Raw genomic sequence first — 17332 nt, 5'->3', positions numbered from 1 at the left:
CTGCAGCAAAGGGGCCAGCTACAGGGAGGCTCCCAGCAATGGTGGCCTCTGGCTGGCCCAGGACAGCGGGGAGAGGACAGACCTTAGTGCTGGTGGGAGCAGGCGGAACGAAAACTCCTAAAATGAACAGGGTTGAGGCCAGCCCTGAAGCTCCTGCCGCTGCTCTGAGACAGGGAGACCCCCAGGAGGGGAGGGGCCCCCAGAGGGAGAGGAGCCCCCGGAAGGCGGCACAGCGGCCACTTTGGAGGGGGAGTGACAGCACCCATCTGGATTTGTAAAATAATTCAGTTATTTGTGGCTGTTATATGAAAATATTTGCAAATAAGCCAAATGTAATTTATTTTCAGAAAGTATTTCCCCTTAGGCGCTTACTTTTAATGAGTCAGCTTTTTTTTTTTTTTTTTTTAATCTGACAGATCTATTCAGGTTTGTGAATACCCGTGGTCTGCCATGGACTGGGCCTTTGACCAACCACAGGGCAGCGTCCTTGCCGCCAGCCACCTGAGCTCCACAGCAGCCAGCCTGGCACCCGCATTGCAGGAGGGAGACGCCAACCTCGAGCCTCCACTGAGCTCTGCACCAAGCTGAATGGTGTCCTCCCAGATTCTTGATCCAGAGCTGCAGAATATGGCCTTATTTGGAAACGGGGTCTTCACAGATCATACTGGATTAGATGGGCATAAATCCAACAAGAGTGTCCTTGTTGGAGACCGAGAAGGGCACACAGGCACGTGGAGGAGAGCCCCCATGAAGGCAGCAGAGGCTGGTGCGATGCAGCTACAAGCCACAGAAGTCCAGGGTGCCAGCAGCCATCAGGAGTCAGAGGCCTGGGACAGCTTCTCCCTCAGAGCCTCTGGAAGGGGCCAGCCTGGCCAACGCCATGATCTTGGACTTCCGACTGAGAATCCGTAGTTACTGTTCTAAGACACCAAGGGTGTGGTAGTTTGTTACAGCACCCCAGGAAATTAATACAGCTCCTAGAATGTCTAGGCCTCTGAGGCAGTACAGATGCCTGAGGCAGTGCAGATCCCCCAGGCAGTGCCAGGTCCTAAAGCAATGTGAACCCTGAGGTAGTACAGGCCCCTGATGGAGTGCAGAGCTCTGAGTTGGTATGGAACCCTGAATTGGTATGGAGCTCTGAGTTGGTATGGAACCCTGAGTTGGTATGGAGCCCTGAGTTGGTATGGAACCCTGAGTTGGTATGGAGCCCTGAGCTGGTATGGAGCCCTGAGTTGGTATGGAGCCCTGAGCTGGTATGGAGCCCTGAGCTGGTATGGAGCCCTGAGTTGGTATGGAGCCCTGAGTTGAAATGGAGTTCTGAGTTGGTATGGAGCCCTGAGTTGGTATGGAGCCCTGAGCTGGTATGGAGCCCTGAGCTGGTATGGAGCCCTGAGTTGGTATGGAGTTCTGAGTTGGTATGGAGCCCTGAGTTGGTATGGAGCCCTGAGTTGGTATGGAGCCCTGAGTTGGTATGGAGTTCTGAGTTGGTATGGAGCCCTGAGTTGGTATGGAGCCCTGAGTTGAAATGGAGTTCTGAGTTGGTATGGAGCCCTGAGTTGGTATGGAGCCCTGAGTTGGTATGGAGCCCTGAGTTGAAATGGAGTTCTGAGTTGGTATGGAGCCCTGAGTTGAAATGGAGTTCTGAGTTGGTATGGAGTTCTGAGTTGGTATGGAGCCCTGAGTTGGTATGGAGCCCTGAGTTGGTATGGAGCCCTGAGCTGGTATGGAGCCCTGAGCTGGTATGGAGCCCTGAGTTGGTATGGAGTTCTGAGTTGGTATGGAGCCCTGAGTTGGTATGGAGCCCTGAGTTGGTGTAAAACCCTGAGTAGTCATGATTCTTGCTTCCAGTTCCATCACGTCACCCCAGACACCTGACATGTCCTCACTGCCTTGTCCAATCAACTCCACAGTCATTTTTGCTCCTACAAATCTCTCAGACCCTTCACCTCCCTCTCCTCCCTGCAGTTTCAGTGACCCTCGGAAGCCCCTCATCCCTTCAGAGGTTCTCCCCTTCCTCTGCCAGGGCTCTGTCCCCTCACTGCCTTTATACCTTCCAGGGTCTAGTATCCAGGTGTGCACACATTCCTCCCTAGAACCCCCATCTTCCCTGGAGCATCCCCCATTGGCTGCCATCCTATCACCTGGGTGCCGGACTGGGGTGTTAAGCACATTTACAACAACGGCAGGAGCCGAAGTCGGTCTCCTGTGCCAGACCAGGTTGTCCTTCGTCGCCTAACAAAGCTGAGTCTACACACAGTAGGTACCTCCTTAGTGCCCTCAGTGAGTGAATATGAGGAGGCAGTACCAGTGCTGAAAGTCTCCAAGTTCATGAGGCAATGGAGAGCTCCTAGAAAGCTCTTACCTTGTCAGAGCTGGTCTGTCCATCCCACCCATCCTTACAACAAAAGCTTGCACCTACCAGCTGCACCCACAACCTGCATTACATCAATTGCATTCCACCAACTACACCCACCACCTGCACCCACCTCCTGCATCTCACCCCTGCATCTCATCCCCTGCATCCCACCCCCTGCATCTCATCCCCTGCATACCACCCCCTGGATCCCACGCCCTGCGTCTCACACCCTGTATCTCATCCCCTGCATCCCACCCCCTGCATCTCACCCCTTGCATCTCATCCCCTGCATCCCACCCCCTGCATCCCACCCCCTGCATCTCATCCCCTGCATCCCACCCCCGCATCCCACCCCCTGCATCCCATCCCCTGCATCTCATCCCCTGCATCACACCCCTGCATCTCACCCCCTGCATCTCATCCTCTGCATCCCACCCCCTGCATCCCACCCCCTGCATCTCATCTCCTGCATCCCACCCCCTGCATCTCACCCCCTGCATCTCATCCACTGCATCTCACCCCCTGCATCCCACCCCCTCCATCTCATCCCCTGCATCCCACCCCCTGCATCTTACCCCCTGGACTCATCCCCTGCATCCCACCCCTTGCATCTCACCCCTGCATCTCATCCCCTGCATCCCACCCCCTGGATCCCACCCCCTGCATCTCACACCCTGCATCTCATCCCCTGCCTCTCACCCCCCGCATCTCACCCCCTGCATCTCATCCCCTGCATCCCAACCCCTGGATCCCACCCCCTGCATCTCACACTCTGCATCTCATCCTCTGCATCCCACCCCCTGCATCTCACCCCCTGCATCCCACCACTTCATCTCACCCCCTGCATCCCACCCCCTGCATCTCACCCCCTGCATCCCACACCCTGCATCTCATCCCCTGCATCCCACCCCCTGGATCCCACCCCCTGCATCTCACACCCTGCATCTCATCCCCTGCCTCTCACCCCCTGCATCTCACCCCCTGCATCTCATCCCCTGCATCCCAACCCCTGGATCCCACCTCCTGCATCTCACACTCTGCATCTCATCCTCTGCATCCCACCCCCTGCATCTCACCCCCTGCATCCCACCACTTCATCTCACCCCCTGCATCCCACCCCCTGCATCTCACCCCCTGCATCCCACACCCTGCATCTCATCCCCTGCATCCCACCCCCTGCATCTCACAACCTGCATCCTACAACATGTATCCACCACCTGCATCTTGCCATGTACCTCCCACTACCTGCATCTTGCCAGGTACATCTAGGCGCCTGTATCCCACTATGTACATCCTACCCGCTGCATCCTATGACCTGCGTCTTATGTGCATGGCTGGTTCTGTTGATAGAAGGTTAAGAGCATTCTAGTCCTGCCTTCAGAAGCTCAGGGGCTGACCAGGGGTTAGGCTGGAAGCTTAGGCACTTATCCCTCTCAGGGAGTGGCTGATCTGGTTGCTACAGGCTCCTGTGCAGGTGAATGTGTGCACATGAAGTCCAGACAACTCCATGGGGAGGCTACTGTCAGGCCTTACGTTGAATAAAGTGTTGGCATTTTCCAGATAAAAAGGCAGAAAATGATTCTGTGCGTGGAGGGACAGCCTAGGAGGGCTTAGAGGCTGGACATGGTGCCCAGGCAGGTCTCGGAGCTGGAGTGCAGTGTGCAGCTGAGCATGACCACAGCAAGGCCCGGCGAGTGGTCCTGTCTGTGACCCAAGGGGCCTGGGGACCTCTTGGTGGGCCTGGAAGACAGGGCCTCCTGCCTAGTTTATGTCCTGCTCCACACTGCTAGGCACTTGGCAGGTTGTGGAGAAATACTCACAGGCAACCTGGTTGCCCCAAAAGAGCCTCTCCCAGGCATATGGTGTGAGGCTTTGCCACTCCTGGGGGAGAGACACTGGGGCTGGCAGCAGGCTGAAGATGCAGGCACTGCGCTGTCTTCTGTCTTTCTGATTTCTCTTTCCCAAGCCCCTGGGGAGGGGATGATGCATGGTCCTGCATGGCCTCTGAGAGCCCCTTGAGAAAACATCTAATGCCCCTTTACCAAGCTGCAGAGCCTGTAAGGCCAGACCCAGGAGGAAGAGTCAGGCACAGCTGTGCAGACCAGACATTTACAGCATCTGGAAGCTCCTCTGAGAAAAAGTTGAGAGTGTCCTACTATTGTAAAATGTACAGAAATGCATGACCAGGTGGGGATGAGGCTGGACCTGTGGTCCTGCTTCCCCTGAGGGCCAGCTGTGTCTGGTGCAGGGTGGGACTGGGAGGCCAGAGGACCCGAACACATGCTTTGGGCAAGTCCCTTTGCGGCTCTGTCTTCTCACCTGTAAATAAGGCAACAAAGGCCTTGCAAGGACGGACCGGGTCAACAGCATGAGCACCGGAGTCACAGACATGTCAGCTGCCATGTGGCTGCCACTGTTCCATCATTCCCACAAGTCCTGCCTGCACTGGCTGTGTTCCTTCTCCCAGCTTCCCGGCATTTACCTCCAGTCAGTCGGCTGCCTCCCCAACCCATGCCACTTGCCAAGAGAGATACATTATCCCCTCAAAGTGCCTCTGGCCTTGGCCTCAGCCTCAGCACCTTCCTGCTGTCCCCATCTACCTGTCTCGTCCCATTCCTCATTCCCCTTCTCAGTCCCAGAAGGCCAGGCCCGTCTCAGGGATCCCCTCTTCCACAGGGTTATCCCCACCACACCCCCCAGGCCCCCAGCGTTTGCCCAGGGACCACCAGCCTCAGTGGTCACATCCATTTTCCCAAGTACACACGAGGCAGGACCCCTTTACCACTTCCTCCCAGTTGCCTGAAGCAAAGGCTGAAAAGTTGGCCTGAGGGCCCGCAAGGTTTCACTTTCCTTCTTTAGAAAAAGCACAGCTCTTGAAGGTTAGGGTAACCTGATCTGATCTGAGTTCTGTGAAAATCTTGCATCAAGAATGGAGATGAAGGCCAGGTGGGGTGGCTCACATCTGTAATCCCAGCTCTTTGGGAAGCCGAGGTGAGTGGATCACCTGAGGTCAGAAGTTTGAGACCAGCCTGGCCAACATGGCGAAACCCCGTCTCTACTAAAAATACAAAAATTAGCCAGGCGTGGTGGCAGGCACCTATAATCCCAGCTACTCGGGAGGCTGAGGCACGAGAATTGCTTGAACCTGGGAGGTGGAGGTTGCAGTGAGCAGAGATCACACCATTGCACTCCAGCCTGGGCAACAGAGCAAGACTCCATCTAAAAAAAAAAAAAAAAAAAAAAAAAAAATGGAGATGAAGAAAAGAGATCAGGCGATGATCAGACAGTGTAAAAGGGAATTAGCAAAACGTGGTGGGGCCACAGCAGGTGCACAGAGGCTGAACCCAGGCCCTGGAGGATGGGAGGAGGGCAGTGGAGGTGCACAGCTCTCCGGGTGCCATTGGAAGTGTGAGCTGGGGCCGCCTGAAGCCGCTGCCAAGTCCGTGGTGGGGCAAAGAGCCCCTCCTGCTCTTGGCGCACCTCTGGTGGTCTGGCCGCTTGCTACCATATAGCCCACCAGAAACAGGATGATGACCACACAGGTGGGGTGAAGGATTGTTTTGTGGAGTATATTGTATTTTAAAACAGATTTTATTGATCCAAAAGTGACATTCTGTTGAGGATCAACAGTGGATAGAAGGCAAAATGTAGATCATATCAGCTGAAGCCTGTCCACGTGAAGTCCACGTGAAATCCACGTGAATAGGTGGATTCTCTGGTAAACGTGGAGGTTTTAAGAAAGCTGCTATGGACCAGGCTCCGTCATGGAGCCCTCAGGCTTTCTGCTGCCACCCCGAGAAGTCATCAGGAGAATTCAGTTGTGGGGACATAATGATATTTGCAAACTAGTTTCCTAAATTATTTTCTTCTTCCATTTTGTTGCTGTTTTCTATCCCATGTCGGAAGGCAGCAAGTTAAGCAAAGACACGGGGCCACTGAGAAACCGAACCTGCTGCCATCAGGCTGCTGCCTCTGCCTCATTTGAAAAGGCAGGTATATAGGTACACAAACAATGCATGCTTATTTACATGCCGGAATTCACTTTTCTTAAGGTCTTTGCCATTTAGAAATTTTCTTTTGTATTTTAGTGAAAAAAATAATGCTTTGGAATAATGATGACTTTGAGGGGCACTGAAGGACACCATGCTGCTCAGCGGAAGAGCTGGGCCTGAGGGTGACACATGGGGGTGCCAGCCTGGTCAGCACCGGAGTCAAGTGTAGCAGTGCCTGAACACCATGGACCTGCCTTGGGGCCTAGGAACTCCTCCTGGCACACCCGCCTCTCCGCCCCTCCTCCCACTGCTTGCCCGAACTCCAGCGCTCTCCCTACAAGGCTCCACTGTGCTGTGCTGGCCCACAGGTGATGGCTGCCCCACTAGCTTGCTGCCACATGGACATGACAGAGCATTCAGGGAATCTGCATGCAGCTCAGCCCTGACAGGGCACCCTCCCAGGGACATACTTCCTGAGTGCTTGTGCTGAGATGCTGTGGCAAGGACGGGCCGGACAGCATGGCTCAGTCCACAGCCAGGCCACAATGCCCTGCACAAGTTCCTCCTGCACTCTAGATGCTCTGGGCAGGGCTGCTGGCCTTTCTCTCAGACACTACCCAGGAGGCCCTGTGTGTGCATGTACAAGTGTGCACCCATGTGTGTATGTGCAGGTGTACTGTGTGCGTGTGCACATGTGTGAGCACGTGTTCATATATACACATATGCAAACATGCACACACACGAGCATGCACCCATGTGTGTACGTGCCAGTGTACTCTGTGTACGTGTGTACACATGTGAGCACGTGTTCATATATACACATATGTATACACACATTCAAGGCTTCCTCCTGCAGTGCATCAGGACAACAACCAGGAGTAAAAACTTCAATCACCTGCAGTTTGATCTTCACAATAAACAAAATCTGACTGATTTTTAGAATTAAATTATTGTTTAATTGCATTTTCAGTCAAAAATCTCAGTTATGTGGTTCAAATTCATGTTGCCAAGGCCAGAGCACTTGCTCTGATCAAAGAAAGGTGTGGAACTTCAGATACCTAAGGCCCTGGCTTGCTTGGTGACCGTGCTGCCCAGTTCTGCACACAGCATCATGTGTTACCTCTGGTAAGTTATCCCTTAAAGTCGACGCCTAGCCAGCCACATGAGCTGTGAGCTCCTACTGCTGAGCCGAATCACAGCTTTGTGTTTAAAACAGTAACTTACAAACTCAGCATTTTGCCATGTAAAAATGGTAAAATGTGTTTAATTTTTTATCTCATCATTATAATAAACTCTTGGCAGGAAAACAGAATAAGACTCATTTTTAGAAAGGGCCAAGAACTGGCTGGACATGGTAGCTCACTCCTGTAATCCCAGCACTTTGGGAGGCCCAGGCGGGCAGATCACCTGAGGTCGGGAGTTCGAGACCAGCCTGACCAACATGGAAAAACCCCATCACTAGTAAAAATACAAAATTAACCGGGCGTGGTGGCGCGTGCCTGTAACCCCAGCTACTCGGGAGGCTGGGGCAGGAGAATCGCTTGAACCCAGGAGACGGAGGTTGCAGTGAGCCAAGATTGTGCCATTGCACTCCAGCCTGGGCAACAAGAGTGAGATTCCGTCTCCACAACAACAACAAAAAGAAAGAAAGAAAGAAGGAAAGAAAGAAAGGAAGGAAGGCAGGAAGGAAGGAAAGAAAGAAAGAGAAAGAAGAGAGAGAAAGAAAGAAAGATCCAAGAACTGGCATTGTTTTGCCAGGAGCACAATGAAGAACCCGCTCTCAACCACTAACTTCAAGTTTTAAAAAGGTAAAATGAGTATGAATAAAATTGCTGCCGCGAGTTGGATAACCTCAGCGTTCAGCGCTAGGCAGTAACTAGCAAGTCAGTGATAACTAGGAAGGAAGATTGATGTCTTCGTGACGCTCCACTCATTTCCCTGAGAATTGATCTTTGGGGCAATTTGAGTTTAGAGGTATGTGGGATTCTATTTCCTCTGGTAAACTTAAAAAAAAAAAAAGAAAGAAAGAAAACCCTGATATTCCACATCAGTACATCAACACCTGTGACAGTAGAGCTAAGAATAGTCCTGGAGTTAGGGACACTCAATCTTAAAACAACTCATCTAATTTCTGGTCACACGGAAGAGGCCAGTTTGCCCCAGCTGGATCTTTGTGCACCCCTGGATTATCTTGCCACCCCGGCCAGGGAGGTGTACACAGAGAGGAGGGTGCGCACGCAGGGACAGGAAAGGAATGCATGCAGGCGACAGGACTTGTGTGCCCGCAGGAATAGGAGGGTGTGTATGCAGGGACAGGAGGGTGTGCACACAGGGACAGGAAGGGGGTGCATGCAGGGACACGAGGGGTGTGCACGTGGGGACAGGACGGTGTGCACACAGGGACAGGACAGGTGTGCAAATGGGCGACAGGATGGGTGTGCACGCAGGTACAGGAGGGTGTGCCCGTAGGGACAGGAGGATGTGCGAGCAGAGACAGGAGAGTGTGCCCGCAGGGAGAGGACAGTGTACATGCAGGGACATGAGGGTGTGCATGCAGAGACAGGAGAGTGTGCCCGCAGGGACAGGACAGTGTACATGCAAGGACAGGGCGGCGTGCACAAGGGATAGGACGGTGTGTATGCAGGCACAGAAAGGTGTGCCTGCAGGGGCAGGACGGTTTGCACGCAGGGACAGAAAGTTGTACACGCAGGGACAGAAGGTTGTGCACACAGGGACAGGAAGGCGTGCATGCAGGGACAGGATGATGTGCATGCAGGGACAGGAGGGTGTGCACGCAGGGACAGGAGGGTTGCACATGGGGACAGGAAGAGGTACATGCATCGACAGGAGGGTGTGCACACGGGTACATGAAGAGGTACATGCAGCGACAGGAGGGTGTGCATGTAGGGACAGGAAGATGTGCGTGTATGGACAGGAATGTGTCCATGCAGGGACACGAGGGTGTGCACGCAGGAACGGGACGGTGTGCATGCAGGGAGAGGAGGGTGTATTTGCAGTGACAGGATGGCGTGCAGCCTGCTCCTGGCCATGGGCCACTGCCCCTATCTCCTGCCTTCTGTTCTGTCCCAAGAAAAGCCTGACACTTTAAAGAGGTCACCGATTTTGATCACAAATTTGGAAGACTCATAAGGCATTAAACATTTTAAGCTGTACAAACAAAATTAAGACTAAATACTTCGGAAAACAAAAAGCACACAGGAAATTTGATTATTTGCATCTGCGCTGCTCATGCATTTGCTCCAGCCAGGTCAGTGCCCAGCAGCCTTCTGCAGGGAGCCAATAAGTGCCCACCCCCGGGCAGATCCACCTGGCTGCCCCTGTTGTGTAGTTCTGGGAAGCTGGCCTTGCAACCACCTGAGAGGCCTCTGCTCAGAAAGCAGGAGGCACCTGGCAATGCTGCGCTGATTGGATGTAGGCAGACAGAGGGAAGTATCTTAAAAGTCACACTGCTCTGCCAGCGATCACATTTTTGCCTAGGCTGATGACTGCTGGACTGGTTGTCCTGGGGCAGGAGAGGACTGGGCTGTAAATGGACAGTTGGACCAGTCAGGTCATGCCCTCTGTTCAACTGGACCCCCTTTCTCACTCCACCATCCAGGGAGGCCTGTTATGGGCCAGCATCTGAAGAAGCCTGTGAATGAAAACCTAGTAAATTGGCTGTGAGTGATTCTTTGTCCTCCAGCAGCATCCACATAGCAAGGAGAGGACACTGGTCCATGGCATCTTTGACCAGATCCCCAGGCTTCAGTAACTGAGCAGGCATCAGCGGGGGAAGGTTTGCCAGCTCTGGAGAACAGCACCTGAATGGTGACAGGTGTCACCTCTCATCATGGAAATGGGGCTGGAGCCTCTTCCCTCTTGTGGCCTCTGCAGCAGCAGGGAAGCCTGGCCAGGTGCCAGCAGGGCTGGGGGCCTTGGTCACCAGGGGTACAGGGAGCTCTGGCTTTGGGCAACGAGGGGCTGAGGAGAGGCCTCACTCCAGAGTCTGCACCTGAAAACTATACTCCATCCTTAAATTTGGCTACTTTTTCACAGCTATAAGTAGACTTCTATACACAATACAGATATTACACGTGGTTTCTGTAGCTTCTCTCTCCTAACTGCTCTGTGCTGGCACTCACCCCACAGAGCACTGGCTGCCTCCCCGTCCCCCGGCAGGAGGTACTCATCTTTCCCACCAGGCTGTGGCTCTGCTCCCAGCTGCTCAGGGTCAGCAGCTACCTGCCTGACGCCACAATTCCAGCACGTGCGAGTTGGATCACATTTTCCCAAGACTTGGAGCTGGCCTGGCTACCAGCCAGCCCAGCAGACAGATGGAAACACACGCCACCAGCATATGGAACTCATTTCATATCATGTGTGAAAACACACACACACATATATCCTCATCATTTAAAAGTATGACCTTCACATCAATTAAGGCGATTACGGGGTATATTTTAAATGAAATGCTATCATACTCAAAATTACCAGATTAACGAAATAATCAACAGGAAAATTATCTATGCCAGAAAAACTATGACTGATTTTCCAAAATAGGATTAGATTGTTCATATGTATTAACCAAAAATAAGCTCTGCTTTGCAGTTGAAACCACACAATCAGTTTCCAAAAAAAAAAAAAAGAAAGAAAGAAAGAAAGAAAAGAAAAAAAGAAAAAGAAAAGAAAAACGAAAGAAAAGAAAGGTATGGGATGTGGCATCAGTTAGCTCAGAAAGTTAGCTTTAGAAAGAGGCTGGATTCAGTCAACTAGCTAGCAGAATACAACTGTTCAAACTCAAAGTATGTCCGACCAAATGAAACCATTTCCCCCAACACTGACTTGTGCGTAGACATCCTCTAATTCCAATTTGATGAATATTCTCCAATAACATAGCAATTAATTTAATAAAGGAACTCACCAATTTTAAATTGCAATAAATTTACCAAACATTTTCACTATTTATGGAGAGCTTTACAGTAAGAAAGTATCAACAAAAGCAGGCACATCCGTGTACAAAGTGTTGCCGCTGGGTGTTTTCGCTTCTTCTTTCCTGAATTACCAGTTGCTTTTCGTCTCTGTCCGCTCTTCCTCCGTGGGAAGTCGCCGTCCTGGGGCGCTCGCTCCGTCCCCCTCGCCTCGGACCACCAGGCAGAGCAGCCCCAGGGTTTGGACTTGCCAAGAGAAGTGCAGTCGGGCTAGCCAAGCCCAAACATTTATTGTAAACTTGAAAATGGAATCCAGATATGAACGACACAAATAAGAAGAGAAACCTCCCAGATACAGAAATGGTCACATCAGTGCCCCCCTCCTGTGGTCACGGAGCCCGCAGAGGGGGCCAGGCCGGAGGCTGCAAAGCCACGTGGAAGAGGCAGCGCCCCTGAGGCCTGGCCCTGGACCCCGCCCCGCCGCCCGTCCTCCCTTGCCGCGGAGGTCCTGAGCGGGGCGGGGGGAACGCAAGCACGGTCCGCGGGAAGGGGGGCCGGCCCGCGGGCTCAGCAGGCCCGACGGGTCTCCCAGGGCCGCGGCGTCTCGCAGGGCGGCCGGCAGCAGTAGGGGTAGGAGGCGTTGAGGTCGGGGTCCGAGGGCGCGTACCCCGGCAGCTCCACCGACGGGTGCCCCCCGCAGCGCACCTCCGCGCCCGCCTCGTCCGACGCGTGGAGGACGCCCACGTTGATGTAGGAGACCGCGTGGTGCGCCGCGAAGCCCGCGCAGTCCCCGGGGGCGGCCAAGTCCGACTCCTCCGGGGAAAGGATGGAGGCCTCGCTCGGCCGCTGCTGCAGCCGCCGCCCCCGCCGGCCCCGTCGGCCCCGGCGCGCCCGAGAGGCGGGCGGCTGCGCGCGGAGCCCGGAGCCGCCGCGGGGTCGCGCCAGGGCCCGGCCTCCCCTCCGCCTGCCGCGCCGACCGCGCCGGGCCTGCGACGACTTGTAGTTCTTGACGAGCAGCAGGCTGAGCAGGCCCAGCAGGCACTCGAGCGAGTTGAAGACGGTGGAGAGCACCAGGCCGCGCTGGTAGTCCTTCAGCTGGCGGCACTTGGCGGACGTGGCGCTGTCCAGGGTGCTGCGGGAGCGCGGGGCGCCGGGGGCCGAGCCCGGGGCCAAGCCGGGGGCCGAGCCGGGGGTTGAACCTGGGGCCGAGCCGGGGCTCGAACCTGGCGCCCGCGGGGGCAGGCAGTAGTGCGAGTACTTGCGCTCCACCAGGGACACGGTGTCGCCGTCGATCACGGCGCCTGCAAAGGCGCTGAGGACCCCGAGCATGAAGACCAGGACGCCGAGCAGAAGCAGGTTCTGGCTGCTCACCGGCCCCGGGGCCCCGGCCGCGGCCCCCGGCTCGCCCGGCGCGGCCTCGGAAGCTCCTGCCGGCGCCGCGGGGACCCCCAGCCCCGGGCCCGGCTCCGACCCCGCGAGGGGCGCGTCCCGGGGTCCGCAGCAGAGCAGGGCGGCGCCGAGCAGCGAGAGGCCGGCGGCCAGCAGCAGCCCCGAGTAGAAGGCGCCGGCGGCGGCCCCCAGGCGGAACGGCTCCCCGCGCAGCTCCGAGCCCAGCGAGAAGCACTTGAGGCCGACGGCGGCGGCGCTGAGCGCGCAGGCGAGCAGGAGGCAGGAGGAGAGCGCGGCGCAGGCCCCGCGGACGCTCCACTTCATCCTCCGCGCCCGAGCCGGCCCGCACCCCGCGCGCCCGCCGCCGCCCGCCGCCGCCCCCGCCGCCTGCGCCTCCTCCCGGCGCCGCGCGGCCGGACCGCCGGCCTCCTCCTCATCCTCCCGCGTCCTCCCGGGCCCGCGCCGCCGCCGCCGGAGCCCGCATCCTCCGCCTCCCGCCGCCGCCGCCGCCGCCGCCGCCGCCGCCGCCGCCGCGACCCCGCGCCGGGAACCGATGCGGCGCAGAGACCGCAGGGCGCGCGCCCCCTCCCCAGCCCGCGGGGCCCCTCCCAGGACGCTCGTTCCCCCCCACCCCCCACCCCGCCCGCGGCCTAGCCCTGGCGCCGCCCTTCCCCGCCCCCGGCAGCCCCCGCCACCCCCGGGACGCCCCTCCGCCTCCTCCTCCCGGAGCGGGGGTCCCTGGCCGCGTCTCTTCGCCTTCCTTCCCTATCCGCGCCCCTATCCGGCGCGGGCCGCTGCGGAAACGCCGCTCTCCACCCCCAGCTCGCTCTCCCGGACCCCCTGGGCCCCACCCCCAGCGCTCCCCACCGCTTGGCGCCCCTGCGTCTGCGCTCCCCTCTCTCCCCTCTCTATCCACTGGGTCTGGGCCTCACTTCCCGCCCACCCGCCTGCCAGCGGCCGGGAAGCCTGTGGAAGTTATGGGGGTGCAGGGAGTCGGGGAGAGGGGAGCTCGTGTGCTAGGGGTGAGTGGGTATTGGGGAGAGCCTGGGTAAGGAGAAGGGGAAAGGGGGAGCCTGAGAGAGGAGGGAGGAAAGGAGAGCCCGGGTGCTGGGGTGGGGGGGAAAGGAGCCTGGAGAGGGAGGGGGAGGGGGCCGGGTCCTGGGGGAAGGGAGGAGTGAGCCCGGGTGCTGTGGGGGGAGGGTGTTGTTCAAGGGATGAGGACGTTCAGGGTCTCTGGGAAGTGCTGACGTGTGCGCGTGTGCGGTGTGTTGCTTGTGGGTGCCTGTGTGGTGTGTGGTGTGTTTCGTGTGTGGTGTGTGCATGTGTGTGCGCGCGCGTGTGTGCGGGGTGTGCCGTGCGCGTGTGCACGCTGTTCGGGGGATGAGTAGGGGCGCTGACTTTTAGGACTAGCCATTTGAACTAAGCTGGAGCCGATGTCTTAGAACCTAGGATGAGTCTCGTTTGGTTTTAGTCTGCAAAGCTCGTCTGGATCAGACAGGAATTTTCCCCAGACGCGGGTGCACGTGAATTAATTCATCAGAAGGCGGTTCACGGCCTGAGTGAGGGGGACAAGGGCGGCAAATTCCTCCGCCTCATTCCTACCCTGACGATTCGAGGTGGGTGAGAGGAAAGCGTGGGGCGGTTGGGTGTGTGGGGTGGGGGAAGGTCACCTCCGCGGCCTCCCTGGGCCCTCTAGCCTTTTCCTGAGAGGAGCTCGCCTCGGCCCCTTGGTTGGGGGGATGGGAGCGTCTCCGGAAGGCCCTCGGCCGAGCAGCTGGGCCTGCACCCCTGGTCACTTCCAGTTCGTTTCTGCTGTGGCGGCAGGAGGCTGGGGAGCCGATGACTCACCCTGCCGGCTAATTGCAGCGTTAAATAACTTTGCGCCGGATTCAGTGGCTGCAGCAGGGAACGCGCTCCGGGCGCCGGGGGAGGTGCAGGGACGTCCTGAGAACGCACCTCCGTCCCTGTCACCAACCTTAGCAAGTTCTGGCCTGTGGAGCCCTCACCCAGAGCGCAGAGCTTCATGCCCCTGAAGGGCGCAGTTTGTCCCATGGTGCCCGGTGGGCCCGGACAGAGCCCCCAGAGGCTCTGTTTGAAGGAAGCTGCACCCACAGGCTGCAGGCAGCGCGGGCCCCTCGCCCACCTTTCTCGGAAACCATCTGCCCATGTGATCTATGTGAAGGCCCTTCATGCGCTTCTGGACATCTGCGTGGGATTTACTGCAACTGCTATAGCTGCGAGGAGGACGAGCATGTTTCACTGTATTTTTAGCAGAGTGCAAATTTTAGAACCTCGCGAACGGTCCTGTATATCCTGCACGATGACTCGCCAGAACAGTAGGAATAGTGACCCTTCATTTGCATTTATGGTGCATAGGTTTTCAACGGACAGTGTGTAAATCAGCTTGTATAATAATCGTGGCACCCACACGCGCGAGCAGACTTACCATGAACTGACTTCCACTGATTATTGCGGTTTCCAGGGAAACGAGGTTTGCAGCCACCTCCAGTGAGGGCGGAGCGGCCTCTCCATTCCCAATGCACCAAGGCTGCTGCAGCCACGACAATTAGGCTTTGGAGGAGGAAGTGAACTGATGGGGCCTCATCCTCCTCCCTCCCTAAAGGGTGAGGGTGGAAGGATGGGGCTGTGCCCTCTTAGGGCAGGGAAAAACAGCTTGGAGGGGTTTCTGCCATCAGAGATCCCATAGGAGGCAGGTCAGTCCTGCAGAATTTCTCCCCAGTCTGGCCACCAGCCTCCCCGGCCCCTTGCTAGAGGCCCCCATCCCACTGAAGGCTTGCTTCTGCCACGGGGCCTTTGCACAGGCACCTCCTGCACCCTAGGGTGTGTCGCCTCTCCACGTCCTCACCGGCGTCTGCCTTTGCATTTCCCAGATGCTCGCTTCACCCCACTGAGGAGTAACTCAGTTTTGTGGGATCCCACTGCCCTCCAGGTGCCGCTCCGAGTGCTCTACACAGCTTTTCATTCAGTCCTTGCGGCACACGAAGGTAGGCGGCCCCCACTGTCCTCACAGAGGCTTCCTATGCAGAAGCCAGTGACTGGCGGAGCGCCGCTCACACTCAGGCTCCACGAACTGCCTCCCTGCTGTCCCTGCCCCAGACAGACGGTCCTCCATAACAGGCAGGATTTCCCTGTGGTCCGAAGGTGTGTGTCCCTGCCAGACTGGGAGTTCAGCTCACTGCGGTCCTGTCCAGCTTGCCCCCATCTCCCATCCCCATCAGGATCTGGCTTTGCCCCAGCTGTGTGGAACGAACGCATGAACAAATGAATGGGTGGGTTGCTCCATCTTGTGACAGGACGGCAGTCAGCTGATTCTCCTCCTATGGCGCTCAGGGCCAGGTGAGGCAGGTGGGCCCACACGCAGACAGGCCCCCATCTCTGTATTGGGCGTGGGGAAGGGGCTCTGGGAGGGTGCATGCCCCAGCTGCAGGAAGGTCAAGAGCAGAGGCCCTGGAGGAGACAGCCCGGAGCTGGCGCACAGTAAAGTCCTCAGGTAGGAGGGGCAGAGTGAGGGTGCCACCGTCAGGCAGCAGATGCCCACCCAGAAGGGTCTTTGAGCCTTGCTGGAAGTTCAGATTTTACTCTGAGGATAAGGGAGGCCCTGGACCAGCAGGAGGATGCCCTGGTGTGTCTAGAAGGAGCCCTGCCACTGGGGAGCTGGCGGCGTTGCTGCCCATCACGGTGCAATCACAGGTTTGCCTGCTCATCTCCCCCGCCCTTTTCCCATCACTTCCTGAGACTCTGCAGATGGTCAGCAGTGTTCCTGAGTGGATGACATTGGGTTGGCAGAGAGAGGGGAGGGCAGTCTGTGGTCCCGGCCATGCAGTGTTTCCTTGTACAGTCCGTTGAGCTCACAGGGGCCTGTCAATGGCCCTTCACTCAGAGGGATGGCCTCTACACTTGAGCTGGTTTCTGACACCTAAAAACAGAAGTGGAAATGGGAGCAGATGTAGGCACATTTTCAAAGCTGATTCGGTTGCTTTCTGGCAGAATCCCTTCCTCCAAGCACCTGTGGGGCCCACCCGTGAAGCCTCTTCCCACCCCTTAACTCCGCCCCATGAGGAGTTGCAGTCTAGTCAGGTGATTTCCGGGGCTCAGAGCTCAGGGACCTCAGACCTCAGAAAGAAGCGCCGTGCTTATGAGAAATGACTTCTACAGGTTGTTGGGGAAAGAGGAGTTATTTTAAAGATCGTAGAGCACGTGATGTGCCAGGAGCATTCACACAGGGCATATAGTCCCCACAGCTGCCTCTGTGCTGGGGCCACCTCGCCGTCCTCTCCTAAAGACAAGGAACCTGAAGCCCAGAGATGGTGTCTTAAAACAATCGTGTGGTTTTTTTCTGATTACAACAGCAATTGTGTTAATCCCAGAATATTTTTCCTATCAACTGTAAACCTTATTTTAATATTTACATATTTATTAGCATATAAAATTCAGTCTCCTAGAATATTGACTTCAATTAGTTTGGCTGATTCCATTTTTTTTTTCTAATTTGTTTATCACTTAACTTTTTAAGTACTTTTTTTTTTGAGACAAAGTCTCACTCTATCGCCCAGGCTGGAGCGCAGTGGTACAATCTCAGCTCACTGCAACCTCTGCCTCCCGGGTTCAAGCGATTTTCCTGCCTCAACCTCCTGAGTAGTTGGGAC

The 17332-nt window shown here is 56.4% G+C and overlaps 2 protein-coding genes and 1 long non-coding RNA gene across 7 annotated transcripts in view; 2 read left to right on the top strand and 1 right to left on the bottom strand.

The window, feature by feature from the left end:
* The window catches only part of PIGG (phosphatidylinositol glycan anchor biosynthesis class G), a 75981-nt gene extending 68587 nt beyond the window's left edge, over window positions 1-7394 (top strand). For 3 of the 5 annotated variants that reach the window (XM_030920796.1, XM_030920780.1, XM_030920785.1), the window contains exon 14: window positions 417-502. Coding sequence is in view for 2 of the 5 variants with exons in the window: in XM_030920811.1 (XP_030776671.1) it covers window positions 417-588 (172 nt within the window). In the remaining 3 variants the exon portion in view is untranslated. Of the gene's footprint in view, window positions 1-416; window positions 2644-6266; window positions 6346-6444 lie in introns of those variants that run through there. The other 2 variants (XM_030920821.1, XM_030920811.1) reach the window with 2 other exon arrangements.
* Window positions 7395-11802: 4408 nt separating this feature from the next.
* On the bottom strand, window positions 11803-13062 carry TMEM271 (transmembrane protein 271). The gene has a single exon (XM_030926036.1). The coding sequence runs from the start codon at window positions 12987-12989 to the stop codon at window positions 11844-11846; it is 1146 nt and encodes a 381-aa protein (XP_030781896.1). The 5' UTR covers window positions 12990-13062; the 3' UTR covers window positions 11803-11843.
* A 952-nt stretch (window positions 13063-14014) lies between these two features.
* LOC104671714 overlaps window positions 14015-17332 on the top strand; it is a 9039-nt gene continuing 5721 nt past the window's right edge. Inside the window, exons 1-2 of the long non-coding RNA XR_749315.2 lie at window positions 14015-15156; window positions 15557-15670. This is a non-coding gene — a long non-coding RNA (uncharacterized LOC104671714). The remainder of the gene's footprint in view (window positions 15157-15556; window positions 15671-17332) is intronic.

Source organism: Rhinopithecus roxellana, chromosome 2, assembly GCF_007565055.1.
Source record: "Rhinopithecus roxellana isolate Shanxi Qingling chromosome 2, ASM756505v1, whole genome shotgun sequence".
Classification (NCBI taxonomy): domain Eukaryota; kingdom Metazoa; phylum Chordata; class Mammalia; order Primates; family Cercopithecidae; genus Rhinopithecus; species Rhinopithecus roxellana.
The sequence above is the reverse complement of the archived record's forward strand: the minus strand, read 5'-3'. Positions and strand labels throughout refer to the sequence as shown.

Coding starts and splice junctions, on each gene's coding strand:
- TMEM271 (XM_030926036.1), bottom strand. CDS start 12,989: ATGAAGTGGAGCGTCCGCGGGGCCTGCGCCGCGCTCTCCTCCTGCCTC.